Source organism: Branchiostoma floridae, chromosome 1 (genome assembly GCF_000003815.2).
Source record: "Branchiostoma floridae strain S238N-H82 chromosome 1, Bfl_VNyyK, whole genome shotgun sequence".
NCBI lineage: Eukaryota > Metazoa > Chordata > Leptocardii > Amphioxiformes > Branchiostomatidae > Branchiostoma > Branchiostoma floridae.
Window position 1 is genome coordinate 12924847 of NC_049979.1, and position 26002 is coordinate 12950848.

General features: G+C 41.4%; 1 protein-coding gene across 6 annotated transcripts in view; it reads right to left on the minus strand.

Moving 5' to 3' along the window:
* The window catches only part of LOC118418046 (pleckstrin homology domain-containing family H member 1-like), a 76378-nt gene that overhangs the window by 4306 nt on the left and 46070 nt on the right, over positions 1-26002 (minus strand). For 3 of the 6 annotated variants that reach the window (XM_035823857.1, XM_035823875.1, XM_035823884.1), the window contains 14 exons: positions 25764-25844; positions 23903-24082; positions 23096-23204; positions 19002-19114; positions 17516-17695; positions 16379-16570; positions 14908-15005; positions 14014-14191; positions 13673-13828; positions 13428-13525; positions 12291-12432; positions 11422-11543; positions 11023-11152; positions 4995-5075 (listed from right to left, as the gene is read on the minus strand). In XM_035823857.1, coding sequence (XP_035679750.1) covers positions 4995-5075; positions 11023-11152; positions 11422-11543; positions 12291-12432; positions 13428-13525; positions 13673-13828; positions 14014-14191; positions 14908-15005; positions 16379-16570; positions 17516-17695; positions 19002-19114; positions 23096-23204; positions 23903-24082; positions 25764-25844 — 1860 coding nt within the window. The remainder of the gene's footprint in view (positions 1-4994; positions 5076-11022; positions 11153-11421; positions 11544-12290; positions 12433-13427; positions 13526-13672; positions 13829-14013; positions 14192-14907; positions 15006-16378; positions 16571-17515; positions 17696-19001; positions 19115-23095; positions 23205-23902; positions 24083-25763; positions 25845-26002) is intronic. The other 3 variants (XM_035823892.1, XM_035823899.1, XM_035823866.1) reach the window with 2 other exon arrangements.

Here is a 26002-nt window from a genome sequence, read left to right on the forward strand (position 1 = left end):
AATATTCTCCTTTTTGTGTTATTTGGGATGTCTTGAAATCTGTTAAAACTATAACACAACGAGCTTCAATGCGACTTGACTTTCGGCCCAGGTACGTGCCTGAAGTACGGTCTGACTCAACGACGTCGTAATAACCATAACGGGAGGGGGCCATACTTCGACACCCGTTCTAAGTGGATGCGCATGGCTTTTGTCAATGTACATTTTACAGTGAACTCATCAAAAACAAGTTAAGATCTTCTTTACATCCATATAACTGTTATTGAAGCTGTACAGATATATATTTCATTTGACAGTAGCGTTCCGCACTGTACTTTGACAGCGCACGAAACTTACGGCAGGTTTTCGGCTTGCGTCCTAGCAGAACGTTCCAACACATAAAAGGGGTCCAAACTCCGACATAGTAACAACCAGACCATCGCCGTGCATTTTTAAACAACTTATGCAAATAGAATAGCACTAAAAGTCTTCATTATAATTTTTTTGTACCAAATATGGGTCATATTTTGTATTACGCGACTTATTCAAATACGGTGTGTTAAAACGTTTACCTCTCACGGTGAGACCAACTTGCCGCAAAACGGCAGCCCATTGTTACGTTGGACTGTGATGGCATTTTCGCTTTTCGGCTTCCTTGATTGCCTTTTCATCCTGTCTTATGGCAGCAGCAATGGCTACAGGATTTTTTAGTCGGTAGGGATCGATTTTTCTTGAATGTTTGTCGCTCGACGGACGGGTTGACTGAGTTCAACGTGTTGAGCATCGCTCGCCCGCCTTCGTGCGTGATAGTAAAATGGCGGGGCCCCGACTGCGTGAACATTGTGGCATCATTTTAGCTCCGTTTATCCAACCCAGTTAAAGGCAGAACAGAACACAGGTATTATTTTTCGGAAGGCTAATAAACATCATTTCTATGTGTGGTGGTATTTTTTCACATGTCGTATTTTGCGAAGAATAATTCAAGAGTTTCCCGGGCCATGGTCTCAATACGTTCGCTCGTCAACTTGCACGGAAGGCGTCAAACTTGAGCAAGTTTTTCAATCGTTATCTGTGGGACTTGCTATTAAACTTCAGGCCGGTTATCATCGGGAAACTGTCTGGCTTCTTGGGTATTGGCTATCGACTTGTAAACGCCATCCATGTTACCGTAGTGTACATGATTATAGTTGTGTGTCACATAAAAAGTTCGGAACATAGAGATTTCGGAACATAGGGATTTCGGAACATAGGGATTTCGGAACATAGGGCTTGAACCTATTCCTGGCAGCCACATCAGCAAGCAGGCATGAACATGTTCCAGCAGGAACAGGGGAAGGTTTCTATTTACAGCCACATACATGTATAACAATTCATCCACATGACATAATATGTCCTCATGCAGCATCTGTCTATACACAGCTTTGGGGATGGCCCACATATGGCATGTAAACCACATACAACACCTTGATGGTGTTTAGTACACAGTAATATGATACCAGGAAAGCACAACCTGATACACTTGTTATGGCCAAGTAGAGAAGCAGCAGTGTCTGGTGGTGAAGCAGAAGTGATGACCTCAAAAGTGTGCAAAGGTCAGTGTGACAAAATCTGGATGTGTTTCAATATTGTGAGATATTTTCAGATTTACTCAGAGCCCTGATCATCTCTGTATGTGACCAGGAATTGTGGGTACGTATCCCGGATGTAAATATGTCATGATTTGCAGAAACTTCAATTTCATTCCGGTTGACAGTTCTAGAAGTTGTAGTATTAGTTGAGAATGTGCACGTCAGTTCAGGTTAGCCTGGTTTTGTGACAAGATAAGGTTTAATAGAAAATATGCCGGGAAAGGGAAAGGAAAAATACAGGGGTCAGTACAAGCTGAACTGCTGCAGAGGTCAGGCAAAGGTAAAGCAGTAATGAGGTGAAGCATGATGCATTTTTAAGTAGATAATCAAAGTAGGATTTTTATTGTCTATAGGACCCTATAAGTATAACACAATCGGTCGGGACAGACTGGACACAACATGGGCCACAACTGACCATTCCATATGTCTGACCACCAGCTGGTGGTGTCATGGTGGGAGACAAATGGACTGATAAGTAGAAGCAGGAGCTTACAAATAGCAATAAATCTGTGCACTCAGGACTGACCTCAAGAGGACAAACAACATGAGAACCATATATCAGTCAGAAGAACAACAATAATGGACGGGGAGTCACTAATCTTCAGACATAAAATGCTCTCTATAATTGGACTAGATCTCAATCAAGTTCTTCTTTTTCTTTAGATGATAATATCTGCAGTTTGTTTGTTGTTACTAGTTGTCAACAAATTATTGTGAGTCAAGCAAATTATGGAACATAATGGCAAATAGCCAAATGGGACTCTTGGCAAGCCTGTAGGTAATAACTTAATAAGGCCCAGATGGTCCAGTTTAGTGTGAAAATACTTTTATCACCTAATATATACTGACAATTCAGTTTGTTATCTCCATTGTCTCATCAATCTTCATCCAAGGAATTAGAGAACAACCAAAAACAAACATTGAACATGTACACCTGTTGAAAGTATCACAGTTAAGAGTGGTTGCCTGAATATGAAAACTTTTATGTTGACTTTTCCTAGACCATAACTTTACAGGGGCATAACTTTCATAGCTTTACTTATGTCTCTTCATGAGTCTATCAGTGGCAATTAGGTGTCAATAGTGGAAATCTGAGTTTGATTGTTAAATACATCATCTGTAAGTTCTGCTCTTGCTAGACCATGATTTGGTAAATGTCATGATTTGGTATTTTCCCTGCACCAAATATCTAAAATGTCCAGAGAAGCCTGATATCTGATCCCCTCCTGACTGGTCAAACATGTGGTTCCCATTTTCCCAGTATTGGGACAAATCACCCTGTTGTCACAGGGGTCAGGCTGGTGACTTTCTGTCTGGCACCCCCTCCCATATATCAGAACTACTGCTGCTGGAGTGACACTCTGCCCCACAGGCCCCATACAGCAGCAGCATCACTCCCTACAGGGGTCAGGTTGGGAGCTGTCTAGCACCCCTCCCATAATCATCCCTACTCCCCACCAGTAGGAGGCTAATAACCATGTCCACCACTCCCTACAGAGGTTAGGTTGGGAGTGTCCAGCATTGCCATCCACAATAATCACTGATCCTCAGTCTAGGCAAGGCAGCTTCAACTCTCGCCATAACGGTCAGTCTGAGGACTTGCAGCCTCCCAAAAATGAAACATCTTTGGTGGAAGAAAGGTATGTTTCTTCCCAATGATGACATCCAGTCTACCAGTAAAACATTCGTAACCATACTTCTATTTCACTAATCATTGCACAACCATCAGCATGTCACAAATGCTGCAAACAAACATCAGACCAGTAATACAAATGTAAGCATGGGGTAAATCTGACCATCTGATAGAGATTATCAGTCCAGTAATGCTTCCCTGTGGATCCCAAATAAACCATGGCTGATGACAATCTGGTGATAAATTATCACCCAGTCAAGACTGCATATGGGGGAGAGATGAGCTGATAAGCTTATCTTTAGTGGTCAGTTTGTCCCACAACTGGACATTACACCACCACTGTGACAGGTAGGGAGATGGCACTGGTGCAATTAGAGTGGGGAGATCACTAGAAAATATGCTCTGCTGAGTCCGTTTGAAATATGTTTGCTGACTGTTTGTCAATTATCAAAATCTGAATCCTTCAATTTCAAAGCACCCCTTTTCAGAAGGATACAACAGATGCTTATGAGGGACAAGTTATTGAAACTCCAATCAATAGCAACACATTGATTGTGGAGCCTACTTCTAGATGGGCCTGGTGTCTGTACTGGCTGTAGGTGCACTGGCATGTCAGTTGTTAAAAAAAGTTCACAAGTTAACTTAAGTCCAGTCTTGTTCGCTTTAGTCCACTCCAAAAGGTCACTACCCTACTAACAACAGTTGTTGGCAGGGTAGCGACCTTCCGGAGTAGACTAAAGCAAACAAGGCTGGACTCTAGGCTATGTCTTGCCGAATGTGCTACAGAAATTTGCACATCTTGGATATGGACAATGGGAAGGAGCCAACAAAGGGGCATCGCTACATTATACACTCAATGTATTTTTGTTGTCAATCACTCCCTCCTCTCTGTTATCACTTATTGTTTTACATGTGTGTGGGGTTCAAATATTTACTGATGGGCAGGTGTGCACATGTGTCTCCCTGATCTCCCTTATTTACTGTTTCATGGTCTTATCAATCTGTTAATCAATTAGAAATGCCTTCAATCTTAGTCTGAAACCCTTAGAACTCATTTGACTTCAAATGCTTAATGGCAAATCTAGGGCTGAAAAAACACCAACAACACCATCCTGTTAAACTGTGAGCACTGTCCACTGTCCCTTTCACCTCAAGCTCACAGGACAGTCCAATGTGGGTCATGTTTTGAACAAGCCTGGTAAATTCTTGGGCCAAATTCCACCTAATGCCAATCTGTACTGATGAAAGTTTTGTTCCAGAGTCCTGCAGACTTCAGATTAACCACTTTGAGGTAAATTGGTCATTCCAGCACCGTGCCTACTAAGCCCAGCCCTAAGCAGCAGAACCTCTTATGAAGGGACAGAAAATCTTCTAAAGCAGGACAGGTGTCCAGGAAACTGGAGTAACCACTCAAGGAATTAGGAGGGGTCACTGATGTCCAGCTGGGTGTCAGGTAACAGGGACCTGTAGGGGGTGTTTGTGTTGGGGTATTTTCATGTTTGATCATAGATTGGCAAACATGATCTTCATATGAAAGAGCAGACAACAGGGGAAGTCAGGTGGGAGACAGTACTTCCTCACACAAATAGGGCCTGTTTTGCTTACACAAGTGTAGTAACAACAACAAAGCAGCACACAGGTGTATAGTTTTCATAAACAAGGATTTCATGGATGGGTAAGGTCCCACCAATTCAATTTCTTAATTCTCAGATTCACTTTGCATACTTTCCCCCCCAGATTTGTGGTGTACTTACCATGCTTGTGTACTCTAGTAGGCTGATGCTGTCCTCTTGTACAGCAAGCCACACCAGACCCTGGCCTTCAATGCCCTTCAACTATGGAAACACAAACAATTATGTATTGTTACCATTCAAACCACTGCACAACTTAGCACAGGTTCACTAACAAAAGATAACAGTAATTTGCCAAGACATATTCTTATAATCATCACTGAGCAGCTGCTGTGCTGCGTCACTATCTACTACACATGTACATGGCACTGTATTAGTGTATAATGGTGAAAGATGTAAATGGTATGATCTTTTTGTCACACGGAAAAGTTAACATTCCTTACCAAAAACCATAGTTACTCATGTAGAAACACATGACCAGACAGACACCTGATGGAGGGTAGGAAGTACATGTACAGTATAGTATAACTGAAAATTTTCATCCACATTGCTATTTACAAAACAGTAGCATTAAATCAATTACATATTCTATCCACATTGCTATTTACACAACAGTTGTGTCATAGTAATTACATACCATTGACACAATGCACTAGGGCCCACAGGTGAACTATGGTAAATATAGGTGTTCCATCAAACACATATGAATAAATTTTCAGAATAATTATATTGTATTTGTTCCCCACGTTCCCTGAGCTCACCAAAGTGTGTCAACCCAGGTTCAAGCCCTATGTTCCGAAATCCTTATGTTCCGAAATCCCTATGTTCCGAAATCCCTATGTTCCGAAATCCCTATGTTCCGAAATCCCAATGTTCCGAAATCTCTATGTTCCGAAATTTTGACACACAACTATTGTGACACACAAGCAAATTTATGCTGAAACTTTTCTTTACTTTATCATTTGCTAACCACATTTAACGTAAACCATTTTCCTAGTCTCGCTTTTGATAGATTTATGGGTGACCGAGATACTCGCGTACACAGCCGCTACGCCACGTCGAGAGTTCGAGGCTTTTTTATTTTCCTTCCGCGAGAGAAAGTAGTCCGTTCTATGACTACGGGCGTCAACACCCCCTACAGGAAAGCTTATCGCAGGAGTACATAACCTTTTATCTTACTAATTTCAAGTTATTTACAATATTTTAGACTCATTTGGTATGTCTACGGATTTTTGAATCGATAGTGTATCGTTTTCCCGTCAAAAATACGACCCGAAATCTCGTGATTTTCGTGTAATTTCCCCTCATATTTTTTACCTATTGTAGATTTCAAACCAACAGGAATTTGGGACCACAAGAAAGAGCAAACATTGTAGTTTCTGTTGGTATAAGACTCATCATAGATTTTGAGGGCGTAATGCAAATGCCGCCAATCCGCACGAAGCCATGTCATAATTTTGACTCCAGAATAGAACGCCCCCGATTTGACTTTTCCAGTAATTATCGACTCTGGACAGGTCTTCGCCCCATAGATATCAAATCTTTGACCAGAACTAAGCTAACAGTGGTCCCCCGTATATAAATTCCAACTTTCATGTTGATATGCCAATCCGAGATGATATAAATCTAACTTCAAAAGTTATAACTGACTGCCGTAGCGAACCGCGCGCCGTTTTGGGACAGTTCTACGTTCCATGACCCCCGGGTGTTGGGACCACTTGCAAGAAAGCTTGCTGCTTGAGTTTACAACTATCTATATTCATCATTTCATCGCATATACAACTTTAAAGCTTCTCACTTCACTCCTTTGTATTTTTAACAGATTTGTCTAGCTGTATCCATTTGATTTTATAACCTGAAATCAGTTGATTTTAGTGCAATTTCCAACGCTTTTTTACCTCGTGACAGATTTGAAAACAAACGGAAAATTTAGTGCACAGAATAGTCCGAATTCTCTTCTTTCAGTAGGTATATGGCATGCTATCCATTTCGCGGTAGTAATGGGCTTTTTTCCCAATCGCGCGAGGGCACCTCATCAAAGGCATTAAAAAAAGAACGCTTCCTCCCTTGCGTCAACGCCCGTTCTACGGAGCCCGCGCCAGACACGCACCGCCGTATTTGCGTCCTAATTGTCGTAAGACCAATGTAGCATTTGCTAATTCAGTCCGTCTCAACACTGTTTTATTCTATGTGCGTCCTCTGACAATACCGGAAATGTTCATCGGTACCGCAACTTGTGTTAAAAAGCCAGCTGTACTCGAATTAGCTACACCAACAACTTGCAGTATTTGCGCGTAAAACAGTCGATAAGGTGACCCCGATATACATGGACTTCCTAACCTTTCCAAATTTCAAACCAACAGGATCTTCACATGACTTGTAGTCGAAGATTCGACAAATCTAATTCACTAGTCATTAAAGATAGAATCGAGGGCGTAATGCAAATGCCCTCAATGTGAAATTCGTCGAAATTTTTGCCCCGTACGGCATCGCCATTTTGCTAATTTTACTATGTAACAAATATGACCATGAAACTAACTTTAATTGCCGTAAAATCCCACAAAAACCGTTTATGCAGAGAGCACATGGTGTTCCCTTCTTGTACATATAACGCAATCTTTGTAAAATGGCCGCCAAGTAGGTTTAAAAGAGCTGTTAAAGTCGGGTGAAATTTCATCCAACTGTCACGCGACAAGCCTTTCCTTAGCAACGACGTTGCTAAGAACTGCGGAACACTTCGAACTGCAAATAAAAACGGTTCGATTCGTGTTCGATTCACTACGTGGCTTGGCGGCTGTACATATCTAAAAATAATTTTTAGTGTACATGCAAATATCGTATGTCATTTTCATGCATGAGTGTATCTTTTCATTTCCTCGTCAAGAATTGTATTGAAATTATGATGCTATCAAACTGGTACGAGGTTAGGTGCGTTACAAAAATGACACATTTAAATGTTTGCCGATGGTGCGCGTTTAGGTTTGCCTAAACAAAAGTTTGCGGCTAAAATCTGCAATGGAGCTAACGTTAGTCCTCTGTTGTTATTATTATAGTTTTAACAGATTTCAAGACATCCCAAATAACACAAAAAGGAGAATATTTAAAGAAGGTAACGTGATATAATATATAGGCCGCTACTTCCTATTTTGCTGACTGCATGTCCGCAGCCTGGACTTATGTAGCTTTGGTCGACTCCCAATGGTCGCTGTACAACGCCAGTCGGTACACTAGTGTGTTGGAACACTTTCATAGACGATAGAGATTTCGGAACATAGGGATTTCGGAATATAGGGATTTCGGAACATAGAGATTTCGGAACATAGGGTTTTCGGAACATAGGGCGTTCACCGTCAACCCACACCTGTTACACAATATTGTACAATACAGGCTACAGAGCCCCCTCCAAGAAACCTATTGACTACATTCCCTCTTTCAACCTCCTTAATTTTATGAGTAGCCCCTTCAAACATGTGCCTTCTTCAAACCCTGCAACTCTGACTCTGACTCAGTCTGAGGTAAATCCACTCACAGTCACAACTGCCATTGTCTTTTCATGTTTTTGGCATGCCAGCTCTGGGCAGTTCTGAACAGAACCTGAACTGGTCTGTATGTAAGTTGTCAGCACACATTTCACCTGCCTAGTAAACATTACATCAGCTTCATATCAGGCATCTTTCAGCCCAAGGGCAGCCTTCAAGGCCGGGTCTGAGTCATTATTTGGTGAACTTTGAAAAACAACAGTCAGACTCATCTTTCAACATAATGGAGCTTTGTAGGTCAGACTGGTCTGGTAACAGCTGATAACAATCTATGTCTCTCCATGTTTACCACTACTAGAAATACATGCCATAATGTGATAATAAAGCAAAGGACTTACCAACAAGCTATATGTCATGATACCTACAGGTCCATACAAGAAGTAGTGTATTTTTATTGCCACCAGATTGAGTGGTAAGGTGAACGAGAATTGGGTTTTGATATTAAAGTTATCATTAAAAAAAAACTAGCTTTTATAAATGTAACATCTTTGCAGTTAATGCTGGGATATCTAATTGCAATATACTGTATGTATTATTCCATATTTACATGTAAACCCAGTAATCCACAAGAATCCTTTTTTTGTCAGTATGGTTAACACCTGATACACACTTCTCTGCTTGAGTAACTTTCCTAGAAAAAGTTGACAGAACCCCAACTGTGATGAATGTGTTGATTTGTAAGGGAGAGGATTATATGACATGGGCACCTGCCCTCCAGCCACCAGTAGCCTTCAGCCTCTAGTGCTATGTCTTATTATCCTAACAGTCAAGCAAAGAAGACTAATTATGTGTGATTGCAGACAGAGATGATAACCCCAGATTTTCTATTGCTATTGTTGTCTGAAGGCTATCTCTAAAATCACCCATACCTACCAAGCTCCCCACACTAATATCCTCTTTTGTGTTGTGTCGCTTACCATAATAATACCATGTACACTCACAATTTCACACCTGCATCGAAATTTTGTCTATGCATAAAAGGCAATTACTAGTGGCAGAAACTTTCCTCACATCAACTGACACGTTTTATAGTCCTTTCAACCATCATGTTGTAATATGAACATACTCTCATGTTTTTCTGCACAAATTTGCTGTGTAATTCCCCTTTATGTAAAAAATGCACATCCTTTATCATAATATGTACATGCTTCTATGGAGATAATGAGCCTTTTCAGACATGAAGCATGACTTGTTTGGAGCAGAGCGACTGATGCCTCAGGGTATGCCTTGCCTCTGTGATCATGCAATTAAAACAGGAGTACATAACAAACAAACAAACAAATAAACAGTATCATTTCATCATAAGTGACCAAATAATCTATCCCAGGTTGAGAGGGCCAGATAATTTAGTAATGGTGTGACAGTCCTGAGAGCATAACTTATTGCAACTCTATATCCTAGATGATTACGGAAAAATTGCTGCATATTTCATGGGCTAACTGTCTGTACAGTGATCAGTCACACTGTACTGTCTGCCAACTGTGATCCTCCATTCTGGCCTTTGTGTACAGTGACATAGTATTTGCGAATATTCTGCAGTCAAGTATTAAACTGACCCTGGCACCCTGCTGCACAAGATAAAATGCCACCCCCTCCCCCCAAAGTAAAAACAGGAAATTCAAACAGTTTGTTTTGCTGAAATGTGATACATAATTGTGCTGTAGTCATAATTTCTAGTACAAAGCTGCACATCTGCAAAAATGTCCTTTCTTTACTTTTAAACAATTTTCTTTGTACAGTTTGACCTTAGAGTGGTCCACCATATGCATCAATGACAGAAGACCTGCCACTGGCCCATGTTTCATGTTTGCCTGACCTAGTGCTGGTGGTGTGAGGGGGGCATGTGGGAAGGGAATAACCTGGGATGAGGTCTAGTCAGCATCATGGGACCTCAGTAATTCCTGCATCCCTTATATGCATGGCCAGAAAACAGCTGTGGGTGATTCAAGACATGAGGGGTATGGCAACATTTAAAAATTTAATTATTTGGCTGGAATGGCAAAATTTAAAAGGTAAAGGACTATTGAAAATAATTCTTTATCTTACTTTTCAAAGTATTTGGACACCATCATCAACACACTTAACAAAACTTCATCCGTCACGCATATCTGCAACTTCTGTGGTCATACGTATATACATGCATATTTTGACAACCTTAATACTATACGAAATAAACCACTAAATCAAGTTCTTACTTGTTCTTCTAAACCTGCATCATACTGACAGGGCTGTCCCACCATTTGAAACTCATGCTGTACCGACAGCTATGAACATCAGGACTGACAGGAGGCAAAATGTCCAAATTAATTCTGATATATGTATCTTGAGAATGAATTTCGAGGCATTTTCGATGAATTAGAGGACATTGACAGATTAGCTGTCATTTCTGAGTTACAGTCAGTGGTCTGTACTAGGAAAGCCTGGTTAAAAAGGCCTATTCATAAATATCAGAACTGATTGGGACATGCCACCTCCTGACGTGACATCACCAATTTTCAATCAGTCAGTTGAATAGCCATCAGCATGGCGGGAGTGATTAAGTCAAGCTTTCCTTAGGCTTTACCTTTAGACTTAATAGGACATTGACAATTTAGTGATCAACTACTGCTCACCTTGCCAGTGAAGAGTTTTGCTCCAAAGAAGGGCCACTTCCTGGCTACTGTCAGATAGATGCGCACACAGTCTGTTTGACTTCGAGCCTTCAGCCCTGACCACTTGGTGGACAGTTTCTGGCCCAGCTGCCTGTATGTTCAGGAGGGGGAAGAGGTTACATGTACATGTGTACTCCAACACATTTACTTAGTCATTCAAATCAACACGCAGCAATGGTCACACTTGGTACCTACTCTTATGTGAAAAATAGTTTTTTTTACTAAATTTCCCAGTGTTTGCAGACTTCAATTTGCTTTGATATGACCATCAATGTTTGCTCAGACACCAGATGTCAAAGTACAGGAGGGAAAATAGGGAAAGGTGTGAGAATAAATTCCATATTGGTATGCTATACTCACTTGATCTGATCATCAGATCCATCCTTGTACCTCATGGGGTAGAACCTCTCCAGCACCTGGTCCATCTGAGACTTCTGGGATGGGCTGGACTGCCCTCCGCTGCTGTGGTCACCAAACTCAATCTGGGCAGGAGGAGAGACAGTATTGCACATTACCAGAGTCCTTCAGCACCAGGCTTTCCAAGAATGATTTTCCATACCTTTCTAGATGCACAAAGTAGAATAGATCAAGTTATTGATTCAAGCAAAAATGTTCTATCATTTCAACATCATTCTTTAGGATGAATGACACCCCCCCCTACAGCTGACATATTACATGTAGGACATGCTGCACACCATCAACCAGCTCACACTCACTCACTCACTCCGTCAGCACAAAATGTTTAATGAAGGTGCAAGCAGCTATCAAACAGTATCAACCAGTACACTGGTGGGGTCATGTGAGAGGATTTGGGTTTGAATCTGTTGATATGCCACCAATCTTGTGCCATTTAGAAGGCAGCTGACTTTCCTCATTTCACTTAGGCGAAAATGAGTGCCTAACCGTCTCACGGATAGGAAATTAAATGGAAGCCCAGTGTTTGAGGACAGCCACACCTCAAGCATGTTAAAGAACCCATTGCACTTCAAAAAGAGTAGTGGTCCTTCCTGGTGTGGGTAGTTCAAAACCTACACTACAGTCCTTTGGCCACACCTGGGGCAATTGCTGTTGTATTGCGGTCATCTGAGTTAGCGACGAATGGCAGCCTCTCCTACGATTTAGCCCAGCCTATTGTAAGCTCCTCACATTTCAGATCCTGGCTGAGAAAAGAAAGCAGTCAGCCAACCCAATAACAGACATTCACACAAAAACCTAACAGTATGCAGTACCTGAGCCATAAGAGCAGCCATCTCCAGTGCCAGCTCCTTGTTGAGGGGAAATCTTCCATTCACCACCTCCTCGTTCACCTGGTATGTTAGCAGTAACCGCTCCTTCTCTGTCTCTGACTTCACCATGCTCTTCAGGTATAGTCTGGATAGACACAATACACATACCAAATTCATGCCCGCAAGTACATGGTACAAACAAGATAGGGAATACAGGGCTCGAAATACCACTTGCATATGCAGGTTAGTGCAGGTAAAATTGGAGCTGTGCAGGTATTTCTGGTGTCTACCTGCACCTAACCTGCACTGGTCCATGTACTGAGTTTTAGGTATAAATATCCTATAATGTAGCTGTATATGGATTGTTATTAGCTGCATTTACTGTTACCACCTATAAAGTATAAAAGAAAAAAAAGGCGATGGTTCCTGAACAATTTTAGTATGATCCATACTTCCTAAATTCAGAGTGGTGCAGGTAAATTTAGTCTGGTGCAGGTAATTTTCAATGTTACCTGCACCAGTGCAGGTATGAAAAAAAAGTATTTCAAGCCCTGGAACATAAATGTGAATATGGGAATGGGAATATAAATAACAATGAACTGTGATAAATATTATTCTATAAAGGGACTACTGGAATATTAGCAGGGCTCTAGCCAGCTCTACATTTTTTTCCATCAGCCAATTCCCATTGTCGCGAAAACACTATTCCAGTTAGAGAAACTGAACTGAGACCTTGAAAAACGGGTTTTAATGAGATTATCGTATGCGAAAGGGCACCGACACACATTGTCAACAATCATAACAATAGCAAAACAAACAGCGTGTGGCTTTTACGGCCGTGGACAGCATCCCCAAGCAGCCTGTAGCTTCCACCAAGGAGCTTTTATCAGATTTTTGTCAGTCAAAGTTGACGGATTGGTTTTAAAATTTTTCCGTCACACGCAGCAAATTTCCGTCAATTGACGGAAAAACGGACGCTGCCTAGAGCCCTGAATACTAGTGTTGACTATATCTAGATAGGTTGGGTTTGAATTCTTTTTTGGAAGCAGAAGAAGACAACTTATGTCTGTGGATAATGTTACAAAAATGCATGATAATCTTCAGTAGTATATGTTGAAGCATACAATGAGGCATGTTTACCTGTTCTTGTACGTCAGCCTGACGATCCTGGTAGTTTCAAACTTGCCAGGCTGCTGCTCTCTCAGGGCCTGTTCCCACTTGGATATCACATCACATAGCTGAAACAGAAAACACACTATGAAGAAAAATCTAATACAGTCAACTAACTTTTCATTCAACTTTTTAAAAAATGACATGTTCTGGTATTTAGTACATTTTTATGTATCAAGACTTTTCTTTCTTATGTTTGATTTCATGTCAAATACCTTAACTGATGCCTGCAGGCAGTGTTCTATCTCCCTTCCTGAAGGGTCGTCAGTGAAGAGGGCAAACCCAGACAGAGAGCAGTCCCTGGTGCCAATCTCTGTATTCAACGTCCTCAAGAACTCTTCTATTGTCGTAGAGCCATCGAACCCTACAACCTGGGGATAGAACACAGAAAGGTGATATTTGCAGTAGGGACAGAGGGTTCAGCAGGTTGAAAGGATGTACAGAGTTGCTGTACACATGTACAGGCCTTGCAAAGGGGGGAGGGGGGTTGTCTCAACTGATATTTGCCATTGTGGAACTGTTCCGGGATAAGTGGTAGAGGGTGGGGGCAGCTCACCTGATATGTGCCGTTGAGGAAGTGTACGGGGATGCTGACAGGTAGTGAGTGGTGGTAGGGGTTCCTCAGCAGGATGGACAGCAGCTCCATACGGGAGGGCCGGGCCTCTCTGCCACCATTTCTCAATGTCCTCTCCAGCGATCTTTGACAGTACACTGCATACTTCCCTACCTCAGTCCTGAACACAGAGACAAGCACACTTGCCAGCTTAAATTTTCTATTACATGTCTATAAGTACAAAAATGGACTTATTAATAACTATCAATAACAACGATGTTAAAATTATTAATGTAAAACCATCCAGTGTCTTAAGTCAGTGACACTGGAGAGATATGTAGGAGACAAACAATAATTTCTTCTATTTACATGTATTTGATATTGAATATGAAGGCCCTTTAACATGTTAACCTTATCTACAAGAAGATAAAGGCTATGTTATGCACTAACTTTACATCTGTTTTCTGTGCTAGCCATCACCTTGCCTTACACCATTGACGGATTTGATAACAAGATCTCCCAAAGTAAAGTCTGACCAGCCAAACTTTGCTCAGCCACCCTCCTGTGTGACCAGTTGGAGATCCTGCCCAATGTTGGGCTGGTAAATCCCTCTATATTCCTGGGATTAAGGTTGTTTGTTTTACCCTGTTGCCAATTATTACAAAATGTAGGGCACGAAAACCAGAGGACAAAATTACCCTGCTTTGAATTAGACATAGAAATGATAGTAATAACCTTTCTCATTCATAGTTCATTGCATAACTGAAATGGAATGAATACTGATCAATTTAATCATATTCCCTGCTTCCTGATAACTTGTTTAATTACTAGTGCACTATAGGTAGATACTGGAAAAAAGGTCTAGTACAAAACAAGCGGGTAGAGGGCAAATCTTACCTTGGATCAGCGTTGCGGCTGAGGTGTGCCCTGAGGTACCAGAGGAACATGTGCTTGGGCAGGAACAGGGGAATGCACATCGACAACAGCTGCCAGCACTACAGGGCAGAAACATGAGCAACATTAGCAAACACCATCACGCTAATGAGGAAACACTGCTTTAAGGAAGGTCTAGTATAGAGACTCTGTTGTACTCTATTAATAAAGTTGGGCAACAGTCAGACATCAGAGAACTTAATTTATTATCATTTAGCACCTGCTCAACTACTTATTTCATGTACAGGTAACAAGATATGATATTTCTGTAGTTGTCATTAGAGTTTGTGACTTTCCATTACAGACAACATAAGAAAACATATGTCATTATCCGAAATTTCAACATGTCAATATTTATCTCATCATCTCATCATTATTTCAACCTGTAAGTTAAACATAGCATTTACCAGCATTATCTTACACTGTCATCTGTTGCCCACAGAATATGTTATGTACTATGATGGGTGGGGCTGTTTTTCCTTTAGAACACAAAATGCAACAGTGTTTTTCATTCTGTGACACCATAACAGGTACCAGGCAAACAGAGATAAGCCTAATTCATTAGTACAAACACCAGCTGGACTTGGTGAAGGGGAATCAAGGTCAACTGCTGACTGCAGGAAATGCCCCTTCATGCCTGTACGCACGATAACAGGTTTGGATTATGCACCAAAATTAGAAGATCACGGAAATTAGGTCAGATATTCGCAATCTCAACAGTAATTCCATTATTCCCGACCTCGCCATGCCCAAAGGCAAAGGAAATCTGTGTTATCCAAAGGAAACACCTGATATTTATAAACTTTTCTTTAAGAATTTGGGTCAAGGTTTGGCTTATTTTAAAAACAACCTTGTCCTGTACTTCAGACACTGTGTTCCTTTTGGAGCCTTTGATGAAGGCTGTTTGTTGCTCTTGGGGTGCAATTACTAGTACCAGTTAAGGACATTTGACAAAGTAGGGCGTGGCACCAGTGGTTGCCATGTAACAGAACTACTAGTATGAGGAAAGAGAAGGCTGAGAAACACGAGTCACTGTTGGACGGCACATAGACAAAACAAACCTGTGATGGGAAATGGCTGCAGAAAGATACACTTGAGTCTTCCATAGACACATTCACCATACATTAGAACACAGCATAGTTTTGTTAGTATGTCAAGCTCCAGTCAATTAAAAGCATATCTTGAAACTGTAAGTAACCAGTCATGAAGCTCACATGATTATTTTGTTTTAGAAGAGCACCTAGTCTTATCAAATCAGCTGATTGTGTGAAGAAGCCATAACTTGCACTATTAATTGGGGATCTGTCATTTATGATACTTTGAGCCCATATCTATGTAGAGTGGGAATATGGCTGTTCTTCACTGGTTAGTTGTATCTGCCTGGTGGAGATGCAGGTTGGGTGCCAGAGTGAGCAATGACAGAGAGTTCGTCGACCTGCAAGGTTGCATTGGCAGGGTGCTGGAGCTTGGTGCCCCCCTGCTGCAGCGTCTGTTTAGGGTGCTGGCGATGGGGGGGTGGACTGGAGGAGTGTTTGGAGGAGTCCGAGGACCGGCCTCTGGTGGCAAGACTGGGACTAGTGGACGAATGAGGAGGTGTGCTCTCACCACTAGTAGAGCCGGAGCCCTTCTGGAGGAGAAGTTAGAAGGAGAGAGAGAAAGAGAAGGAATGGAGAGAAAGAGTAGAAAGAATGATGGCGAACATACAGAATGCATGGAGGATCTGTATGAGGGATTGCCTGAAACACTTGTGGCTTTGATCAATTGATAGTCGTGGATCCAAGATATCATGAGATGATATCATCTGAATTCACATCACCAAGTGTACAGTGTTTCAGAGAGTATGCCTGGGAACCCAATAGCAATGGCATTGTTGCAAATGGATCATCGAACATGCAAACTTATCTTGCAATCCCAGATACAGATTCAGGAGAGAGTTTCACTTCACTGATATGGTAGAAGGGAGTATGAACATGGATGGAGCTGAAAGAACAACAAAGATCACAACATGTACAGTAGCATGCCACCTAACCTTCATGATCATTGCATAAGACATGCCTAGTCTTTTTTAGGGCACAATATACTGTTTGAATATGTACTGTTTCTCCAAAGTGTAACAAAACATCACTATCAGAACTTGCAGAGGTTTCACATTTCTGGTTTTGACTTTGGGTAACGGAATTATAACATTCACACCAAACTCTTGTGTAAACTTCAAGTTATAGAGACCCAGTGTATACAGCCAAAAAACACAAACCTATGTGTTTGATAACTATAGCATGGCTGTTATCATCACACCAAAATGATATCCTACAAACTAGGCCTCATTTTCGAGTTGAAAAAGTCCAACTGTTCAACCCACTGGATCCCTATCTATCCTCACATGTACCTGTTGGCAATGTTGCATAAATCAACTGGTGGATAAATGCTTCAATGAGACATTTATAACTATCCAAGTAATAATAGTTGAAGAACAGGTGGTAGATGTGGTAGAGGTAAATTTACGTATGGTCCATCTGTTTCACCCATCTTCACTTATTTCCTGATGACTCTGCATCTGACAGAGTGTGTGTACCTGTATGGCGGCCTGTTGAGGGAACTGAGGTCGTCTGCTGGTCTGCTTGATCAGCTGACAGTAAATCTCGTTCTGCAGCTCCGGGTGGGTCAGACACACCTGCAGTGCATTCTGGGCCAGCGTGACGTGGTAGTCGATGGCCGGAGAGTCCAGGGGAACACTGATGAAGAGTTGACATGACTGTCGCAGGATGGAATGGAAAAGTTAGAAGTGCCAAATCTCTTCATTTTGACATTTTATGACACAGCACTGTATCACATTATAGGATTGTCTCTTACTTTCCAACCATGTCAATAATCATCCACGATAGTTCCATTTTATCAGTCCGAACAATTATGAAAATGAATCACATATGAGAGAAACAGGAACCAGTATGTGACATAGGTAAGTTGAATATACATGATTTACTAATCCTCAATCTTAGGCACACTGACTTGCATGTACAAATGTACCTATTGCATGTGATAATGTACAAATGCTGCGGGAACATAACACTATTGCAAGTCTTAAATAAATGCTATGTAAGTTGCCAAGGTACATGTAAATGATGTTTGTTTATGTCCATTAAATGGACACTGAAATGAATATCAATACCAAAAGTAGTATTCTTTAAACTCTCTAGATCGAAATTGAAAAGCTTTAACTTTTATTTTCAACAATCACAAACATATTGAGGAAAATTTGGAAACCTAATCTCCAATATCAGTAAGCCTCTTAATACAGGAAATGCCAGGCGCTAGTCTGAACCACAAAGCCACACCTCTGGCGCTCCCCTGTTTAGAAAACATGCACTGGCATATCAAACCAACTGTAATTCCTGCCCGCTCAGGGGCCTGGGGCAAGGCTACTTCACAGATGCTCCTACACTCCAGTTACCATGTAGGTCACTGACCTGCAAGGGTTTATTTGTCTGAGCCTCAGTAAGCAACTTGACTTACCAAGGACTACGGATAAGACCCCTTTGTGATAGGACTTTCTTACAGAAGTCTGCATGAAAGAGTGCCGCCACCACACCACTTACTAGGTAATAACATGAACAATGCATCATCCTTGACCAACTTCTCTTGCTGCAGGGAGAGTTACTCTATATCTCATGTTTTCTGCTTTGTACACATACTGAAAGCAGGAAACACAAGCAGTATCTAAATCTTGGTGGGAAAGATCAGATATGATTTGGACGGAGATCTGCTGTCATTTTCTCACCTTTCACAATACATCAAAACCAACTCTTGCTCCAAATACTTGACAAGTTGGCATTTTTGCTTTCTCGGAAGCCAGCAAAGTATGTTATTATTTGACAGAGAGTCCAATGGCATGATGAAATCCACCCAGTATGATTACACTATCCTACTTGTGCCAGCCACAGAGTCTCCAAGCCAAAGTAGGTCAGGTATGTGATGGGCCTGCAGGCCTGACAGTGAGACCAACCAAATTGGCTTGTGTAGATGGACATAAAGCAACACAGGTGAAGGCTCTTCTGTCTCACCTTGAAGAGTTTGACAGCCTCGGTTTGCAAAGCTTCAGACGGTAAGGTGGTAAGGGCCGAGGTGATGCTCTCCTTGCTGTAACACAGGGTCTGGGTCTTCCAGATGTCACTGCCTGTTGAACAACAAAGATGAGGTCAAGATTCACTCTAGCACTTCACAATCTACTCCATACGCAAGAATACTGCGTATAGAAAGCTATTTGCCTAAAATTTGCAAATGTTATTTGCCTAAATATCTACATGGCATGTCTCCAATGATCAAAGCTATGTACTTTCTGCATCTGTTGAGCATTCATGTGTGAAAAAATTGGCAAAGATACACTTGTACACCGTATAACATTAAAGACATAATAGGAAAATCTATGATCAACATATCAAAGCAACACAGATCACAACTTTATCATTTCACACTAATGATCATGACTGTTTGTGAAAGCAATGCAATGTTAACAGTGCTAAATAGTAATACCAAGGAGGTTTAATGTTAAAGCTGGGTCTTTGAACTCATCTTCTCTTCTCTTCTCTTATTCATTCCAATCAAAACTAGAATACCTTGAACACACCTTTGGGACCAAAATGCTGAGACAAATCCAGGGATTAGTATAATATGTACCTACACAAACTCTGATGTTGTAAGGAGAATGTGAAGGAGCCAGGGTGACATCCTGCACTTCTCCTGAGGTATGCCAGTGGGGCAGAGTTACAACCCACCTGGGGGTTAGTGATGAGAGCAGGTGGAAACACTACCTCATGGGAGGACATACTTCCACTGGACATGCTGGATGGCCTGTATCACCTGTCTACTGGCAGTACCTTGCTAATGATGATTTTCTCTCATCTTGTTAATTTCTCTTACCTGTAATACCATATACTTTCTCCTGACTTGCTTGAATATAAATCACATGACAGTGTATGAATCTGTCATGAAAAGACTAAGTCTTGAAGGAATTTTGTAAAAGTCAATGTAGGGTAAATTCTTTTGTTGCAAGGACACCACTATCAAATGTCCCGTCCTTCCCATTACTTGGTCAATTAAACGTAAAGAATGTGGCACTGACCTAGTCCTTCACAGTAATACTAATTCCCTCACATCCTGAAAGGGTCCTGTCTATATGATGCCAGTGTCAGGTTCCTGGAACCTTCAGGAGAATGACAAGCACCAACTTCCCATGCAAAAACATCCACGTCTTGCAATAACAGGAAAACATACTTCACACCCAGGGGGTAAGCCTATGTATGTAGAGGGGATAGCTCTGTAGTCAATAACTTCACGTAAGCTGTTCACTGTTTTCTTTCTAGCAAGGTCAAGTGAGATGTAAAGAAGTGCTCATGAATGACCATTTTCCCCCATTGAAAAGCCTACAGGATGGTATAAAACACAAACCTGCATTCCTGAGACATAACATCAACTCTCATGAATTCGCCGGATGCCATAATACCGCCACATGACATATATGAAATATACCTGAACTTAAGTGATTTAAAGAGATGTACCAATACAGCATCAGTAATCCTGAGATATATACTTTTCAGATTTTTAGGTGTTCAAGACAATGAACAAAAGGCATGATAATGTTTTTGATGCAGCGGTATTATGGCAATTTTGAGAGCTGATGTTACAATTCTGAAAGGTGAAATATGCACAGAACAATAATAATAGCAATATCTAATACTTATGTACACTGCAAGGTTGGGAAGAGACACTACCTTCTTGATACTAGATGTAATTTTAGGCACTCTCTTCCAAATGATGGTTCAGATTTATGCATGTATCATACTCTACCCTGATCATGCTATCCCCATGGTATATCATAAAGGATTCTGAAAATAACAATGGGTCATCAAATGTGGGACTTTCCCTTCCATGGGAGAGAAAGTCTTCTGCTTCCACAGCTGGGCTCTGCTCCTGTGCAGAGTAAATGTCCATGGTAACTACAAAGGTCCCGACCCATTCACTGCATGCAGATTCCTGACAGCAATGAGCATATCTCCTGTGACCTAGACTGTCATATTGGAGGTTCCATTTCGCCACAGAGTACAACTGACAATGACTGTAGTTTCTGAGTCAAAGATAACAAAGATGTGGTCTACTGAAGGTGGCAGTGGCAGGGGATTAAGAGATAGCAAAACTCTGCCCAGATAAGGGGAGCTCAGTACTAGCGAATTCCGATCCAGGTGTGAAGACCTACTTCACAGAAGACAGACAGGTGTCATGACAGCTTCACTATAGGTGCTGCCCAGCATGGGGTCTTCTCTACTATTGTATATCCTAGGACATATAAAAGAGCACTTTTGCATCTGCCTTCTTTTTCAAACATTGCTTTGTAAAAACAAAGGTGAAGAATGAAAGGTCAAGTAGTTTTCTGTCAGCATTCTTCCAGGCCTGCACCACCCACAGACTCCAGGTGTATCGTTGCCCTGAATAACTGTAGTACCCTCTCTGGCTCCAAGGTGAGCATTGTGTGCACAGGGATGAATTACAGTGACCTGAATTCCCAGTGTTGCCCATTGTATTGAACACTTGAGCTCATCACCATGCCCAGCCATGTTGTTTTTTTAATAGGCCATTCTCTTCCCATGTGTTGTCACCTTAAGGGCACAAACAACATTGTACAAAATGTACTTAATTTGATTGAACAAGTCCAATCAAATCAGAGTGTACATAAATTATAATGACATCTTCAGTAGAACCGAGGACCTGATTGCTGAGAACATGAGACTTTATGGACTTTTTGGAACGTACAACAAAGTAAGCTTTGCCTTCACGGGAAAGGTGATTTTTTAGATACAGATTCTGCATCTGTGAGAAATACTAAAAAAAGCACTAATGGCAGACCTTTGACAACATCCTTTTAAAAGTTGGCACTTGCTGCACTTTTATGTCTGGAAATAACATTTCAAACCTGGTTCTCTTCCCTCTTAGTTAGAGTAGCTAACAAATATGTTGTGCACTTGGTGCTGCAGTTTTCTTGTTTGAGCTACTGCCCTCACAATACCATTTACTAGCTATTTCATAGGGCTTGAACAAGGATAAACAGTAAGACTTGTTCATGCGGCACACTTTACATCGGGGGTAAGCTGGGGTAAAGAATCCTATGAACACATCGGTGCCCATTGGCTGACAAAAGTCTGAAAACCCTTCTATACTTAACATGTGTATCTTATCCATGTAAATACATTTTGTACATACTGCTCAATACTTTCTATCTTTAAATAACAACATTTATGATATCTATCACACTTTAAGTCACAGGCTCTAACTTAGTAAAGGCCAACTCCATTTTAAAGTTCAGGATGTCAGAAATTCATTTCCTGTATGTACTTTGTGCTGTGACTAGTCCAAGCAGATGTAGGGTCCAACACACATCACTTGAAGGACGTACAAAATAAATGCAGGAGAAACAAACCTAAAAGGAAACTTTCCATAAAAGAGGATATTAACTTACTGGAACAGACAGTCCTGAACTTCCACATTTGGGACATTTCATCACAGAGCAACTGACACACATCTAATTCTTTTGTAGTCGTGTTTACAGAGGCTATGGTAGGATTATCACAACATGCAGGGGTATTTAGGGCTAAATGTGAATGAATAACATGAATAACACAAAATAACCCTTAGCTTGTTTGTGATTGTTTGATTGCATAACATGTTTCCCCATACTTAACAACAAAAGTGTCCAGATTAGTAAAAGCAAGACAAGCAGGAGAAAAATATATAATAGATGCTTCAAGTCACAGTCTAATGTGAATATGGGTACTAGTATCAAGACAGTATAAATACTTGACATGATCCTTGAGAAACCAGGGAGGTCAGAACAAATGGCCAAAATGCAGTTGGAGTAAGAACAGGTCATGATCAGCCCCAGATGCATAAGTAAAGGTACTAAACCTAAAATTTAAATCACACCTACAGTATGGCTACATATCATATCAAACATGTACAGTCATGTTTTGTTCATTCCCCAAGGTGCCAACCTTTCCTTTTCTTGGCATTTTCTTTACATCCAACACAAATAATAGTCACAGAGTGGACACCTGTAACAACCTGCTGAAAACGCCAGGTTGGCACCCTGGGTAACACAAAAGTTTACCTGGGTCCCCATCCACGTCCATGAGTTTGCCAATAAGTTGCTCGTACTCTGTGCCGATGTTCCCCATCCCACTGCCCGCAGCCACAGTCAGGTGGTACAGCCAGCCGTCCTGTGGACAGGAGACAGGCGTATTGATCATCATCATCAGCAGCAGCAGCATCTAATTGTTAAAACCAGGGCTCTCTTTTCCGTCAGCCAATTCCCATTGTCACGAAAACAATATTCCAGGAGTTACAGAGACTGAACTGAGACCTTGAAAAACGGGTTTTTAATGAGATTATTGTATGCAAAAGGGGGCCGTCACACTTCGTCAACAATAATAACAATTATAGCAAAACAAACAGTGTGTGGCTTTTACGTCCCCAAGCCGCCTGTAGCTTCCATCAACGATTTTTGTCCATCAAGGATTTTGTCTGTCAAGGTTGACGGATTGGTTTTAAAATTTTTCTGTCACACGCAGCAAATTTCCATCAATTTCGGACAGACCTTCCTGAAACAAATTTACCCTGTACTACCACAGAAGAGCTGTGAGGTAATTTCTTTGCTTTTTTACATAACTTGACACCATTATATCCTCTCCCATTCTTCTTCACTCAACGTTTTCCATGAGGTCTCGTCACAAAACCTGAAGACGTCCCTGCTGGCCTGCACGGAGCGGTCGATCTCCGCCAGGAAGTCACGATCGTATAGACTCTAGTCGTGGCATAACGGCTAGTCTTAGCCGAAGTTGTTATTGATTATCATAACCTAACTGCAGTTGTCACTTAATATTCCACACGCCTAAAGCAAACATACAGTATACCCCACCTTTTCCTGCTTGTTGTTGATGAGTAGGTAGGTTGGGCCCTGGTCCTTGGCAGTGATACAGACTGTGTGGTGTGTGGTCGCCCCTCCCTTCTCCATTGTCTCATACTCCTCATCAGAGTCAAACGATCTGTCGATTTCCTCCACTCTGGCATCTCGCATGTTTATCACACCAAGAGGAACCTGGCAGTGGACGACAAACTTATGATCAGTACGGAGGGAATTATTATATGAAGTATGTTTGCTCTGATATGCCAAGGACCTGGATGTTACAAATTGTACATGAAATCTTTACTGAATAACCTTCTCTTGCTGGGGTAGAAAAGTTGGGCCTTCTGATCACTAGTTTACTAGTAGTACTAATGTACTAACTGCCACTCAGTAACCGAATAATGAATGAAAACCTTTACAACCTTTGGCCCACCCAGCTACATACAGATCACAACAGAGTCATGTCTACAAACAAGAAAACATGTTGGCACAAGCATTGAGTATAACGGGGGCCGCCCTAAGACGGTTCCCGTCCTAAGACGGCACGGATTTTTTGCTGATCTTATTATCCATAAGTACACCGTGTTTGTTACCACTGACTATGCTGATTACAAAGGTAAATAAACCAAGTCCATGCACACAGCTTTAATTTGCATTCCAAGTATACTTTAACATATTTACTTCATATTTTTTCTAAACAGAATTCTAATAGTAATGTTGACAGTGCTGAATCACTGCGGTCACCGGCCTCTGCGTATTGGCGGCTCGTGTCGCTAACTATACGAACTCTATCAAGCAGTCACACAACTGCCATGATACACATAAATAAAGCTCCATAAAACACTATGAATATGGGTCTTTAAATGTTTGTTGAGTAGAAAAGCAAGCAAAAGGAAGCGACATAAACATTGCCACCATTGTACTCCCAAGGGAGTGTGGCCGTGAAGGTGGCAGACTAGAGAACGCTCCAAAGATTTATTTGACTGTAACAAATGATTCGTGCTGTCTATGAAAATAAGACTTGATAGAGAGATGTAGATGATATTTTCATATAATCAGACGGAGTTTTGTTGATGTTGGCGGTGTCGTTTTTTCGTACTGTTTTTTTTAGTCGGGCATTCACAATCAGTGCATTCAGCCCATTGCCCGTAAACACATCAGCTGGATTGTTCAAGGTACAGCCTTCCTCATGTGAGACAAGAAGTACATACAGTCACGATTTTAGTGTCAAAAGAAAGCTAAAATATCATGCTATTAGTCTTTTTCTGTGTACTTAAATTTACCACTTACTTCTGAAGAGAGCAAAATGTAAAAAAAGCGTACCAAGTTAGGCACACTGTCCAGCGTAGCACAAAATTGGAAGGTTACATACACGAAATTGTCTTACAGTGTTTGCCGCTTGTAACACGCAGCGCGTAAGGTTCATGAACCACATGAATGCATTTCTTATTCAAGTATGTTGTTCAAATCTATGTGTAAAAAATTCAGTCATCAAAATTTGACCGCTCTCAGGCAACTAGCGATGGAGCGCCATGAGTTTGAGCGCAAGAAAAAGCGTACCGTGTTGGGGCACCTCCCGTTATATAGTAGTAGTCCAGCATACAGGTTTGGTTTCTTCTCACTGTATTATAGAGGTGGTTGTTTAATGCCTAACTCAACCATACTGCATGTGAGGAAAACATTCTGCCTAACTATGCATGCTATTACACATGCTAACTCACTGTTTGCCTAACTACTCAAATACAAATAGTCACCCTGTTTTCAGCCCTACATAAGTGTATGCATTGATGCAAGCAAAACAGCTGAAGCCACAGTCAGCCCAACTCCTGTAAAGCAAGTCAATGGCCTGAAAAGTCAGAGCAACCTTCTGTACCTTGTCCTCCTGGTGCTTGAAGTAGCACAGCATGCGCCCCTTCAGCACGCACCAGCACCGCTTCGAGTGTCCGTGCTTCACCTATGCACCAATCAAAACACATCAGTTAGCCTCAGTGAGTTCAACCATTTCTGGCTAATATATGATTTCCTGCAAATGTACCTCTGCCACTTGTTCTGCTACTGAGGGTAAGAACAAGAGGATCAATTAAGGAAACTGAGATATAATGGGCACTTGTG